General features: G+C 63.2%; 1 protein-coding gene across 2 annotated transcripts; it reads left to right on the forward strand.

The window, feature by feature from the left end:
* Positions 1 to 3,981: 3,981 nt before the first annotated feature.
* Positions 3,982 to 10,460, forward strand: Dlk1 (delta like non-canonical Notch ligand 1). 2 transcript variants are annotated; one of them, XM_048362263.1, is made up of 6 exons: positions 3,982 to 4,193; positions 5,473 to 5,536; positions 5,963 to 6,093; positions 8,406 to 8,547; positions 9,713 to 9,992; positions 10,167 to 10,460. In XM_048362263.1, exons 1-6 carry the CDS (start codon positions 4,127 to 4,129, stop codon positions 10,458 to 10,460), a joined length of 978 nt encoding a protein of 325 aa, XP_048218220.1. In that variant the 5' UTR covers positions 3,982 to 4,126. The 2 variants fall into 2 exon arrangements, with proteins under 2 accessions (XP_048218220.1, XP_048218219.1); XM_048362262.1 differs by having other exon boundaries at positions 9,713 to 10,460.
* Positions 10,461 to 11,979: the final 1,519 nt, after the last annotated feature.

Genomic DNA, 11,979 nt, shown 5'->3' on the forward strand with positions numbered 1-11,979 from the left:
CAGGCAAGGGGGTGGGGGGACAGACGGGGGGGGGGGACTGAAGCCCCCAGCTTCCCTGCCACCACCCCCCGCGGACTAGCTGCTCTCAGAGGCCCCTCTAGCCCCACCCTGATGAGCTTCCCTCATCAGCCATTTTGTCTTTAATCAAGGGTAAGCTGCTCTGGTTCTGCTGGGGCTGGAACGGTAGCATTGGAGAGGGAGGCGCAGGGCCGGGGCACGCCTGGGAGAGAAGAAAAGGGCTGAAGAGAACATTCTCTGTTTCAAGTCAGGCACACTGGTGGCTCGCTCCCCCCTCCCAGCCACCAAGAGGCTGAGATCTGAGGACCCGGTTCAAAGCCAGCAAAGGCAGGAAAGTGCATGAGACTCTTGCCTCTCCAAAGACTAAACCAAACCACCAAAAAATAAAAAAATAAAAAAGCCAGAAATGAAGCTGAGGCCCCTTGAGCAAAAGAACTAAGAAACAGTGCTCAGGGCTCTGAGTTCAAGCCCCAATTCTCTTCTCTCTCTCTCTCTCTCTCTCTCTCTCTCTCTCTCTCTCTCTCTCTCTCTCTCTCTCCTCAGAAAATGTCACCAATGATCCCTCTTTTGCTCTGGAAAAGTACGACTTGCTTTCCTCACCCTGCCCACCAGGGTCTGGGGGCTGCAAAACCAAGTCATTAGTGTGGCAAGAAAGGAATGGCTAGCTCAAAGGAAGGAAGCCCGATGCTTGAGTTCCTAAGGCAGGGAGGGGCGAGCAGAGGGCGGGGGGGGGGGCGGCTGCCGCCCCGGTGAGGTCCGAGGTGGGGGCCCCTGGAGGAGGGATGCACGGCGTGGGGAGGGGGGCCCCCCCGGGCTGCGCGGTCCCCCGATCTGCTCGCTCGCTGGCTCGCAGACTGCGCCGATTCCTCCCCCAGGGACTGGATTGGCATTTTCATTCTTCCTGTGCAGCCTTGCAGTCGGTGACAGTCCCCAGCCGCCCCTCCCTCACGCTCCTAAGCGACCCTCCTCCCCGGCATCTGCTTGCTACAAAGAAATCATCAGCCTCCCGAGTTTACAAATGCTTTATGGAGACCAGAAAATAACCAACACAAAGCCCCGGGGCTTGTAAGTCTGATCTGAGGGGAGCCCCCCTCCCACCGCGCTCCCCGCCACCACCCCCCCCCCCCCCCGTGCGGCCGGCCGCGGGCGGCGTCCCCTTGAAGGGGACCCAGGGCGGTCAGCGGGACCCTGCTGCGCTCTCTCTAGCCGGCTGCGGCAGAAGCCCCCGTGGCAGAATAGGAAAAAGGACTGGAAAGGCTGTCGCTAGGACTTGCAAGAACAGAACTTTTCTGCCGGAGTTCCTTCGGGGGCAGGTGTGTCTTCCGTGCGCAAAGGCGAGGGAGCAGAGCTCAGAGAGAGCGCGGGGTGGAGCCGGGATGCCGGGCCCTGGGCCGGCTGAGCTGGTGGCACTGGGGGCTGCGATTCCCGTGGGAGAGGATGCCAGCCTCCCTCCCTTTCCACGGAGGACAGGTGCAGGAAGGAGCCGGGGTGGTGGTGGGGAAGGAGTCTAGGTGGGACAGTGAACTCAGCAGCCACGGGCCCCCCTCCCCCTTCATGCTCTCTCCAGCTCCCCTCTTCTCCAGGGACCTTGAGCGGGAAGGAGCCTGGGGAACTTTGGTCCAGTCCAAGATGCCCTGCCCTCCAAGGGCTCGGCCTGAGAAGCCAGCCTCCCAGGTCTGCCTGCTAGGGCAGTGGTTTTGGAGACTGAAGTCAGGAGCCTCTCAAGGAGGGAGGAGAGGATGGAGAGCTGAGGAGACCTTAGTGACAGGACAGCGGCCACTCGAGCCCTGAGCTGCTGGCCACTGTCCTACTCTTGTTCTAGCCCGGGGGGGGGGGGGGACCTTGTACAAAAGACCTGCTATGCTGGGCTCCGTTTATAGGTTTGAGGGCAGAGCCTGGGAAAGCCAGAGGGGCCACAAAAATTCAGGGGCACGTGGCATGTAGCAGACACCCTAAGTGCTCCCTTCAGTGCATCCCAGAAGCCATTTCCAGCAGTGCCCCCTTCCACAGGGGTGTCCCCCCTCTATTTCCCTCAGAATAGAATCAGCTTATGGCAGCTCCAAGGAGAGCGCTGGCTCTGGAAAGCTCTAGGCAAGCTTCTTCCCCAAGCCCAAAGTGGTGTCCTCAAATAGTCAGGTGGTCTCTGAAGTCAGGGTCCTCCCCTGCAGGTTCCAAAACGCACACTCCCCCCCCCCCGCCCCCCAGTACTGTGCAGAGTGAGAAGGTTGTGACTGGCAGGCATGAGCTTGCTGGACTGCACCAGAGATCTAGTAGACTCTGTGTGTGTGTGTGTGTGTGTGTGTGTGTGTGTGTGTGTGTGTGTGTGTGTGCACACAACACGTGCTTGCATTGGGGGCTTGAACTCAGGGCTTGGGTACTGTCCCTTAGCTTTGCTGCTTAAGTCTAGCATTCTGCCACTTATGCCACAGCTCCACTGCAGCAGAAATGGAGATGCAAATTCACCTATGCAAATTAAGCATCTTGTGAAGGACCCATCCTCAAATCCTGACTAAAGGCTTCAGCTCCCGGTTTCTTACTTCTATTTATTTTTTTTCCTTTTGAGGTTTTTTTTTGGTTGGTTGGTTTTTTTTTCTGTTTTTTTTTCCCTTTGGTTTTTTTTTTTGTTGTTGTTTGTTTTGGTTTTTTGTTTTTTTTCCCCTGAGCCCCTGGACAGGGAGGGGGTCTCCCTGGAGATGGGGGGGGGAGGTTGTCATCTGTGGTGAGGGGCTGGCCCTGAGGGGGGATGCCTGAGAGGCCCTTCTCAGGGGAGCCAGCGGCAGGTGCCTGTCGGAGGGGGCATGGCTGGCCCCTCCCCAGTCACCCCCGGGTTGGGGGGCTCCCGGGGGGTCTCCCCTATGGCCGGTCTAGTGTGTGATGGCCCGCAAGCGGCCTATTGGGGAGACTGTCCGTGTGCAGCACCAAGATGGACTCTGCTGCGTGCTAGGTGACTTGGGTGTTGGGTGACTCGATGCGTGTGGTTTTCTGAGCACGTGACCGGGAGCCTCATTATTTGTGAGCGGTGGGAGGGGGGCCCGGGGCCGGGGATTTGCGACTGTCGGGTTGTGTATGTGTTTACGTTTCAGAGTGACTAAGGCTCAGCCTGTGACAGCGGCGCGGGTGGGCGGAGGGGATTGGACACGGGGCCTCCGCGGGGGTCCTGGGGACTGCCTATCTGGTCAGGTGCGCCCGCGCTCGGCCCGTCTCCGCGCAGAAGGCGCGCACCTGCCGAGGAAGCCCCGGCTCTCGGAGCAGCGCACCGCCACCGCTTGGGGCTTGTGGCCGGGGGTCCGGGGGGGTCCTAGGGCGTGACCCCTGCCCTCTGCGGGGGTGTGATTGTGTTGTCGTGTGTGTTTCGCTTGCACGTGTGTAGGCCTCGACAGGGGGTCTCCACGACCCCTGCCCCACCATGGCCCGCGAGTACAAGGACTTGCGGCTCTTCCTGGCGGTTTTCGTGAGTGCCTGTGTGATCATGTGCATTTTCCACGTCTTCGTGCTGTGCCTCTGGATCCTCCTGGGCCTGTGAGGCGCGGGGAGCGCGTGCGGGACGTCCCGCGTCGGCACGGGCCGCGTGCGCCTCGCCGGCGCGGCCCGGGACCGCTTCCCGCCGCGCGCGCCGGCCCGGAGCCGGCCGGCGCCGCCCGCCCGCCCGCCCGCACGCTCGCTCGCTCGCTCGCTGGCTCCCCCGCCCGCCCGCTCGCTCTCCCGCCCGCCGCGGCCCCGCCGGCGAAGGCGCGCAGGTAAGCCGTCCAGCCGCGAGTGCGCCCGGGGCCCCGCGCGCGGGCTTCCGGGCGCCGGCGGGGTGGGGGCGGCTCCGGGAGGGGCGGGGGGTCAGCGGGACTGGCCGGCGCCGGCCCCGTGCGCGCCGGGCGGGGGCGGGGGCGGGGGCCGCGGGGGGGGGGGGGAGGCGGTACGAAAGGGCGGCGCGCGCGGCGGCGGCGGCAGCTCCTCGCGGCGGCGGAGAGCAGCGCGCAGCCCGGTGCAGCCCTGGCTTTCCCCTCGCCGCGCGCCCGCGCCCCCTTCAGCGTCCACAACCAGAAGCCCAGCGCGGCGCCCGGAGCCGCCTCTGCGCCCGCCCCGCTCCCCGGACCGCGACCCCGGCCGCCCCGCGATGATCGGGACCGGAGCCCTCCTGCGCGTCCTCTGGCTCCTGCTGGCTATCGGCCACAGCACCCATGGTAAGCCGGGCCCCCCGCCCCGGCGGCTCGGCTCGCGCCCCCTCCCCGGGGAAGCCTGCGACGCCCCGCCGGCGGCCGCCCGCCGCCCCGCCGCCCCGCGCGCCCCCGCGCGCCCCGTCCCGTGCGCCCCGGCTCCCTCCCGTCCCGCCTAACCCTAAGCCCCGCGCGGCGCCCGCCCGCCCGCCCGGCTCTCCCCGCCCGCCACCCGGCCGCGTCCAGCCCCGCCGTGGGGTCCCAAGAGGGGGTCCGGGGGGCGGCGCGGGACCCCAGCCCCTGCCCGCCGCGCGGGGGGGGGGGCGGAGGGCGCCGCGCGGAGCGAGGCCGGGACGGGGGGCCCGGCGGCGGCGGCGGCGCTGCTGACAGCTCTCGGGGCTGTCACGGGGCGCAACTTTAGCGATGTCCCTCGCGTGCGTGTGGAGAGCGGGTCTTGGGGGGGTCCTTGGGGGGCTGGCCCGGCCGTCGCCGCCCCCCGTGGCCCGCCGGAGCGCGGCCCGAGCCCCTTCTGCGCGCTGCGTCTCTAGGTGAGGGGCTGCGACACTTCTGTCGCCGCGGCCATCTGTCTCCGGCAGCGGAGAGTTGCCCCCCCCACTGCGCCAGGGGTTGAGGGGGGCTGTCTGGAAAGCTGGGGGGCTCGTTGAGTAAATGCGCACGGCAGGTGACGGTTAAAGTGTCCGGATCTCCGCGGGGTTGGACTCTCGGCCGGCGGCGCCCGGTGCTTGCGTCGTTCTTAAAGCGGGGTGTCGGTGGTGGGGAGGGGGAAGGGGAGGGGGATTCGGCCGGGTTCAACTGGGAAGAATCCGAGGAAAATAAAATCGGGCCAGCTGACCCTGCCCGAGCTTTCCCAGAGCGGACACCTCAAAAACGGGTCCCTTAAAAAAAATAAAATAAAATAAAATAAAAGAAGCTCACTTTGCCCAAATGAGGTTTTGGCGAAATGAAATGTATACAGAGGTCAAGAGGCTTCCTTTCACTGTTGCCCGCCCCAGCTCTTAGGGGGGATTCACGGTTTGGGGGCTTTCTTTGGCGGGGAGGAAGAGGTGCCCGCGTCTGCTTTGCTTTTAGGGTGAGTGTACTGTGGCTAGGAACGCGGCGGGGTGTTTTTATCATTCACACACCAGAGTTCCCTACTGTGTGCCCGACTAGTGGGATCCCAGAGGCCCCTGTGACCGCCCCCCCAGGGGGAGAGCAGGCTGTTGGGGCGACAGAGGGGGTCTGATCTGCCTTATCTCCCCCGGCCTGGCCTTGTGGGGTGAACTGTGTAACCTTTCTTGTACCTCAGGAACTGAATGCATCCCATCCTGCGACCCCATAAATGGATTCTGCAAGGGGGACAAGAACTGCAGGTAATTGCAGCTGATGGTGGGGGGGGGGGGGCCAGGGCAGAATCCTGGGGCGCCATGGAGTTGGGGGTGAAGAGATGGGAGCTTGGTAATAAAACTGCGTCACAGCTTCTTTGCTCCTGCAGAAAACTGGGAGGGGGGAGAGCGAGAGGGAGAAGGAAGCGGGGGCGGATGGGGGGGCAGGAGAGCGGGTGCAGGAGGAGGACCACTGCGGGCCACTGCGGCAAACACAGCCCTCTGGACTCCCGGGGACCCTTCAGCATCCGGGCCTCAGCACCTTCCCTCTCTGGGGCCTGCGTTCAGGGGACTGATGTTGTGCTCCTGAGACCCCCTGACGGCCTGGGTGGGTGCAGGGGTCCCCCTCAGAGGCCCCCAGTGGACCCCGGCCCCCCCCCCACTCGGTCCTGTCTCTCCTGCTCCCTCCCACAGGTGCGAGCCGGGCTGGCAGGGCCCCATGTGTGACCAGTGCGTGACCTCTCTGGGCTGCGTGAACGGATTCTGCGACAAGCCCTGGCAGTGTCTTTGCAAGCCTGGCTGGGATGGCAAACTCTGCGATATAGGTGGGCACCCCACCTTTGCCCACCCTCAGCCCTTCCCCTCCCCTTTGGGTGGGCCTCATCTCCGCATACTTAGGGGGCTCTGTCCTAACGGCCTGTGGGTACGTGCCCATTCCATGGCCGAGCCTCTTCAAAGGTAGGGACTTGGGTTTCTGCCCCTCTGCCCCTCTGGCACCCACAGAAGGGGGACAGGGGAGCCGCCTGTTGAATAAAAAGTCACAACCGCACAACCACACACCCCCCAAGCCCCTGGGTCCCAGGCCCCAGGCCGCCCGTGGTGGGCGGTGAGATGCAGAGATGGGAAAAGCCCCCTCCCCACCCCGACCCCAGAAACAACATCCAGGGAGGGGTTGGGGGGGTGCTTAGGGTGGAGAGGCCGAGGCCGGAGCTGAGTGAGGACCCACAGGATGGTGCTGGGGCAGGAGGGGAGGGGTAACAGTGCAGATCAGAGTCCTCCTTTCCCTTCATTCATTCAGGCCATCTTTGTCATGTAATTTCCGCCCCCCTCCCCTCCCCTCCAGTAACAGGGCTGGCTGTCTTCCTTGCAGTTTTCAAGCTGCAAAATGGGCCTTTATGGCCCTTTCTCATTGGGTAAAAACCTGAAGTCCAAGCACACTGAAATTCTAGAATAATCTTCCAGCAATGGTAGCACAGACGATTGCTCCAGGGCTTCCTTTCTCCCAGCCTTAGTTGACTGTGGTGGTACAAATCGGGAAACTGAGGGTCAGAGCAACAAAAGGGCCTCTATATTCAAATTACCTCTGCGCCTTGGTCCACCCCAGGCCCCCAAACAGGGTGCGAGGTTTGTTGTGCAGCTGACTCATGCGCAGCCCCGAAGCCCCTAGCAGCAGCAGCAGCTTTGAACAGGGGGTTCAGAAAAGCCACTCTTGGGGATCAGGGTTAGACTTTGAGCTTAGAGCGTGCCCTCCTTGCTATCTGGACACTGCACCCCAGATGGAATTTTGGAGACCCTCTCTCCGTGGGTCCTGGGTGGGCCCCCTCCGTAAGCAGGCAGAGGGGCTGCCTGCTTGTAGCTCACTGGGACGGTGGGGGGGGGGCGGTCAGCCCTGTCTGCAGTCTCCCCCAGTCTCTGCAGCTGAACCCCACCTGGAGTCTGGGTCCCCACCCCGTGCTAGTACTTAGGCCTGGCATTTCAGGGAGAGGCAACAGGCTGCGGGGGGGGGGGGGAGGAGTAGGGAGGGGGGGACTCGTGATTTCTAGCTCTTTATCTTAAATTTAAGATTCTGAGTGACCAAAGAGCCGGGGCAGAAAATTAGGAGCTGGCTGGGAGGCTCCGGGTGCTAAAGCTGTGCGGCTCGATCCCGGAAAGATAAATCCTCCTCTTTATGTTCCCTCGCACCGTGCCGGCTTCCCAGGGAGAGTCCATCAACATGGCGTTCAGCCTTTTCCTGGTTGATGGATTGCAGTCTTCACCGGGGCGCGGGTCTCTTTGAAAGGAGGAAAAAAAAGAAAAGAAAGGAAAATCTACACACGTGTGGCGTTAGCGCGGGAGACCCCGTCCCCCGTCCCCCGGGCCTAAATCCACTAGCTGTGCCCCTGGCGGGCGCTAACCTTCCGCCACTTAAATTACAGGAGACCTTAGGGAGTCAGTCAGCCAGAGGGAGGGGGGCTTCCTTTTGTGTAGGGGGAGACTGAGGCACGGGGCAGAGAGAAGCTGGAGAGCTGGGGTCTCAATCTCAGAAAGCCCCCTGCCCAGACATCTTCGCTCAGCTCCCCCCGCTTCCCGAGCCTCAGTAACGCAGCCAGCTCCACGCCGGGCGTTACGAGGCGGTAAATAATAACTCTGGTCTTGCTGCCTTCCAAAGATGCCCCCTTTGGACCCTGGGCCCTCCCCGTTAGGTGGGAACCTGGAGGCAGAAAGGCCCTAGGAGTGGGGGGTGGGAGGCTCATTTCCCTACCAGGGTCTTGGATGGCACAGAGCAAAGGGGGGTGGGCTGGGGAAGACCCTTCCCTGATCACAAGAAGCCGAGCCTGGCCGGGTATCAGGGCCCCTCAGCTCGGGGGGGGGGGCACCATGTTGGCCAGGAGCAGGACAGGAAGAGGGTGCAGCTGTGTGCATCGCCCCTTTCCACACCACAAGCCACTTCAGCTTCCCAGCCTTTAATTTATTCACGTCCTAGGGGGCTGGGGGGAGGCGCCGGTCCTCACGCCCTCTACCCAGAAACCCCACCGGGCGGCCACCGGCACCGGCGGGGCAGCGGCCGTCGGGCAGCTCGCTTGGGGTGGGGTCCGGCCACACCTTACCTGGGGTCTCCGGGTGGGGAGCTCACTCCGACTTTTCTCGGTCCCCCCAGATGTCCGGCCTTGCGTCTCGACCCCGTGTGCCAACAACGGCACCTGCGTGAACCTGGACCACGGCGAGTACGAATGTTCCTGCGCCCCCGGCTACTCGGGCAAGGACTGCGAGCGCAAGGACGGGCCGTGCGTGATCAACGGGTAAACACTGCCTTCCTCGCGCTGCCTGCCCCCCCCCCCCCCGGCGCGGCGTTGGAGGCCCCTTTCTCGCCCCTAAAGCCTCTTTCAGCCTGACCCTATTGGACTTGTCTGCCTGACAAAGAAGTAAGGCCCCCTCCCCCTCCCCCCCCCGCAGCCCCAGGGGACACACGCTGATGGGACAGTTAGGGAGGAATGTGCTATGTCCATACCCCCCCCCATATTCCCCTGGTGTTCCCAAGCCCCAATGCCTGCGAAGGATGGAGGCGGGGGGGGCTGGCTCTGACGAGTGGCGGCATTTTCTAAGGCAGTAAGAGGTCGGAGTTCAGCTGGGCCAGGGTGATTGCAGGGGCGAGGTTGGTTTGGGGACCTGGGATGTCTGAGGAGGGAGGGAGCTGTCAGGCTGAGGGCGTGGGGAGAGATGGGGGGGGGTCTCTGAAGGAGGTAGTGGCTGTGCAGAGCCCTCCCCCTCTGATGGGTCTTTGACTGAGGGGGGGTGGGGGAGAGGGCTCAGGAGGGCACCCCGTCCCCATGCACCTCACGGGCAAATAGGCTAGAAAGTTGTCCCGAGCGGCTAGGGGGTGACCACCGAACCCCCCACCCTTGCATACTGCCAACAAGGAAAAACAAGACAAAAGCAGGACTTTAGACGACCCTTACTCTTCCCTCTGAGAGAGGAGAACCAGCGGGGCTCAAGAGCGCCCAGCTGTTCTGCCCCCTGGGCCGGGCCGGCCAAGCCCAAGCTGCCTCCTTGTGTTCAGGGTCCCTTTCTTCCTTTGGAGTCTTGGCATTGGTCACACGACAGAGGGCTCGCCCCTTTAAAAGCACTAGGTTAAACGTGGCGCCCGTGTGCCCGGCTTTGCAAGCAGCCCCCCACAGACACTGTACTCCGCCACGGGCCTGGCCCCGCACCCCGGCTTCCCCCCATGGGTGGGGGCGGCCATGCCCCTCCTAGCTTGGCTGTGCCAGGGGAGGGTCTTTCTTGCTCCAGACGGGCTGTCATGGATGATTCCTCTCCCAGCCTCAGTTTCCCCGTCTGTCTTGTGAGTGAGTGGGGAAATGAAATGGGAGGTGAGAGAGGATGTGGGCCCTCCCCCCCCTCCCGCAGCGTCCCCGTCCCAGCCCAGACCCCAGAGGGCCCTCTCTCCCCCTGTGCCCTGTGCTCCAGCTCTCCCTGTCAGCACGGAGGCACCTGCGTGGATGACGAGGGCCGGGCCTCCCACGCCTCCTGCCTGTGCCCCCCGGGCTTCTCGGGCAACTTCTGCGAGATCGTGGCCAACAGCTGCACCCCCAACCCGTGCGAGAACGCCGGGGTCTGCACCGACATCGGGGGCGACTTCCGCTGCCGCTGCCCCGCCGGCTTCGTGGACAAGACCTGCAGCCGCGCCGTGGCCCACTGCGCCAGCGGCCCGTGCCTCAACGGCGGCACCTGCCTGCAGCACACCCAGGTGAGCTTCGAGTGTCTGTGCAAGCCCCCGTTCGCGGGCCCCACCTGCGCCAAGAAGCGGGTGGCCACGCCCTCGCAGGTCACCCACCTGCCCAGCGGCTACGGGCTCACCTACCGCCTGACCCCCGGGGTGCACGAGCTGCCCGTCCAGCAGCCTGAGCACCGCATCCTCAAGGTGTCCATGAAGGAGCTCCACAAGAGCACCCCTCTCCTCACCGAGGGCCAGGCCATCTGCTTCACCATCCTGGGCGTGCTCACCAGCCTGGTGGTGCTGGGCACGGTGGGCATCGTGTTCCTCAACAAGTGCGAGGCCTGGGTGGCCAACCTGCGCTACAACCACATGCTGCGCCAGAAGAAGAACCTGCTGCTGCAGTACAGCGGCGGCGACGAGCTGGCCGTCAACATCATCTTCCCCGAGAAGGTGGAGGCCAGCGTCTTCAACAAGGAGGCTGGCGAGGAGGAGATCTAAGCGGCGACCCCCCCCCACCCCACCCCCGCCCCGCCCCCCCCCGCGGGCCCCGGCCCCCCCCACCCCCGGGGTTCTGCAGAGCTCCCTAGATGCGGTCCGTGTGCTCAGCTTCGTGGTGGTGGTGTTGGGTATCTTTTGTGTCCCATCTGGTGAACCGCTGTGCTTCTTATCTTGTGGCTCTGTGACAAGCTCACGCAAAATGAATCCTCCTTTCCTCCCTCTTAATGCATGATTACAAATAATAATGAGAATAATAAGAGTCTCATCCTTAAACGAGTTAAGAGAAATAAGTATGTTATTCTAAACTAAATAGCAAATAGCAAAATAGCAAAAAAAGACCAAAAAAAAACATGGTAACGGAACCGGGGCTGGGTGCCGACGCCCTCTCCCCAGGGGGTCTCGGCCGCCGGGTCCCCGTGGAACCATACGAGTCTCGTGCATGACCACCCACTGTGAAAAGAAGCTAAAAAAAAAAAAACCACCCTCTTTCGTTGGTTAATTCTCATGTGCCACCTCCAGCTCGCACTCACATCCGGCCTCACGCGCAACCGCCCTTAGATCTTCCCGATTGCTTTGTGACCTTGCGGAGTGCAGCAGCTGTGTGTCCCACAGCGGAGAGATAGAGAGCGCGCCCCGGGTTGGCTACTAACTCGCCGCTGTGTGACCCCGGGCGAGTCCCCCGTCCCAACCCCAGGCCCCCCTTCCCCTCCCTCCCTAGGAGGGGTTTGAACACCCACCCACCAACCCAAGTCCTCTCTGGCTGGAAACCTCAGAATTAGGAACGAGGGGGAGATAGTCCAAACACTTCCGACCCCAAGCTTAAGGATCTGATGGAGACTCGGTCTCATCCTAGGATCCCCAAGGTCTCGGCCTATCCTGGAGGCACACTTGACATGGAAGCTGATCCCAAGGCATTCCTTAACCCCGGGGGGCGCCTCCTGGCCCTCTCCCGCGTGAGGGGGGAAGAGAAAGAAAACCAAATCAAACCCACGCCTGGCCGCCCCTTGGAGCCATAACTCGGCCATCCACTTGGGCAGCCAGGCCCCTCGCCCAACCTTACCTCCGAACCTGCCTCCCCCACCCCCGCCTTCTAGACTAGAAGGGGCCCCTCGGGGCTTGACCCTTGAACCGCAAGTGCCCCCTGGCAAAAATCTGAGTTAGCAGCACCAACCCTCGCCAAGGCTCGCACGGAGTCCTTGGGAGGAGCGTTCCCCAGTGCTTTAAGCCCGGCCGCCCCGGCCGACTGGGTTGCTCAGCGAACAGCCCTCAGACCCCACCACACCTAGCTAGCCAGCTTCTAAGTTGTGACTTTGAACTTTGGTTCCTTTCTGTGGGTGTGTTTATTTATTTCCCGCCCTCCTCCCACCCACCCCCCCCCCCGTTTTTTGAAGAGAGCATCTATCTTTTTTGCAGAAATAGAGAGAGAGCGACGGGCCCAAGCTCTGTGTGGCCGCCCGGCCCCTCGGCCCTGGGGCCGCCACGCAGCCCTTGGGGACCAGTTAGGACTATTTTGCTTCTT

This window comes from Perognathus longimembris, chromosome 14, assembly GCF_023159225.1.
Source record: "Perognathus longimembris pacificus isolate PPM17 chromosome 14, ASM2315922v1, whole genome shotgun sequence".
NCBI lineage: Eukaryota > Metazoa > Chordata > Mammalia > Rodentia > Heteromyidae > Perognathus > Perognathus longimembris.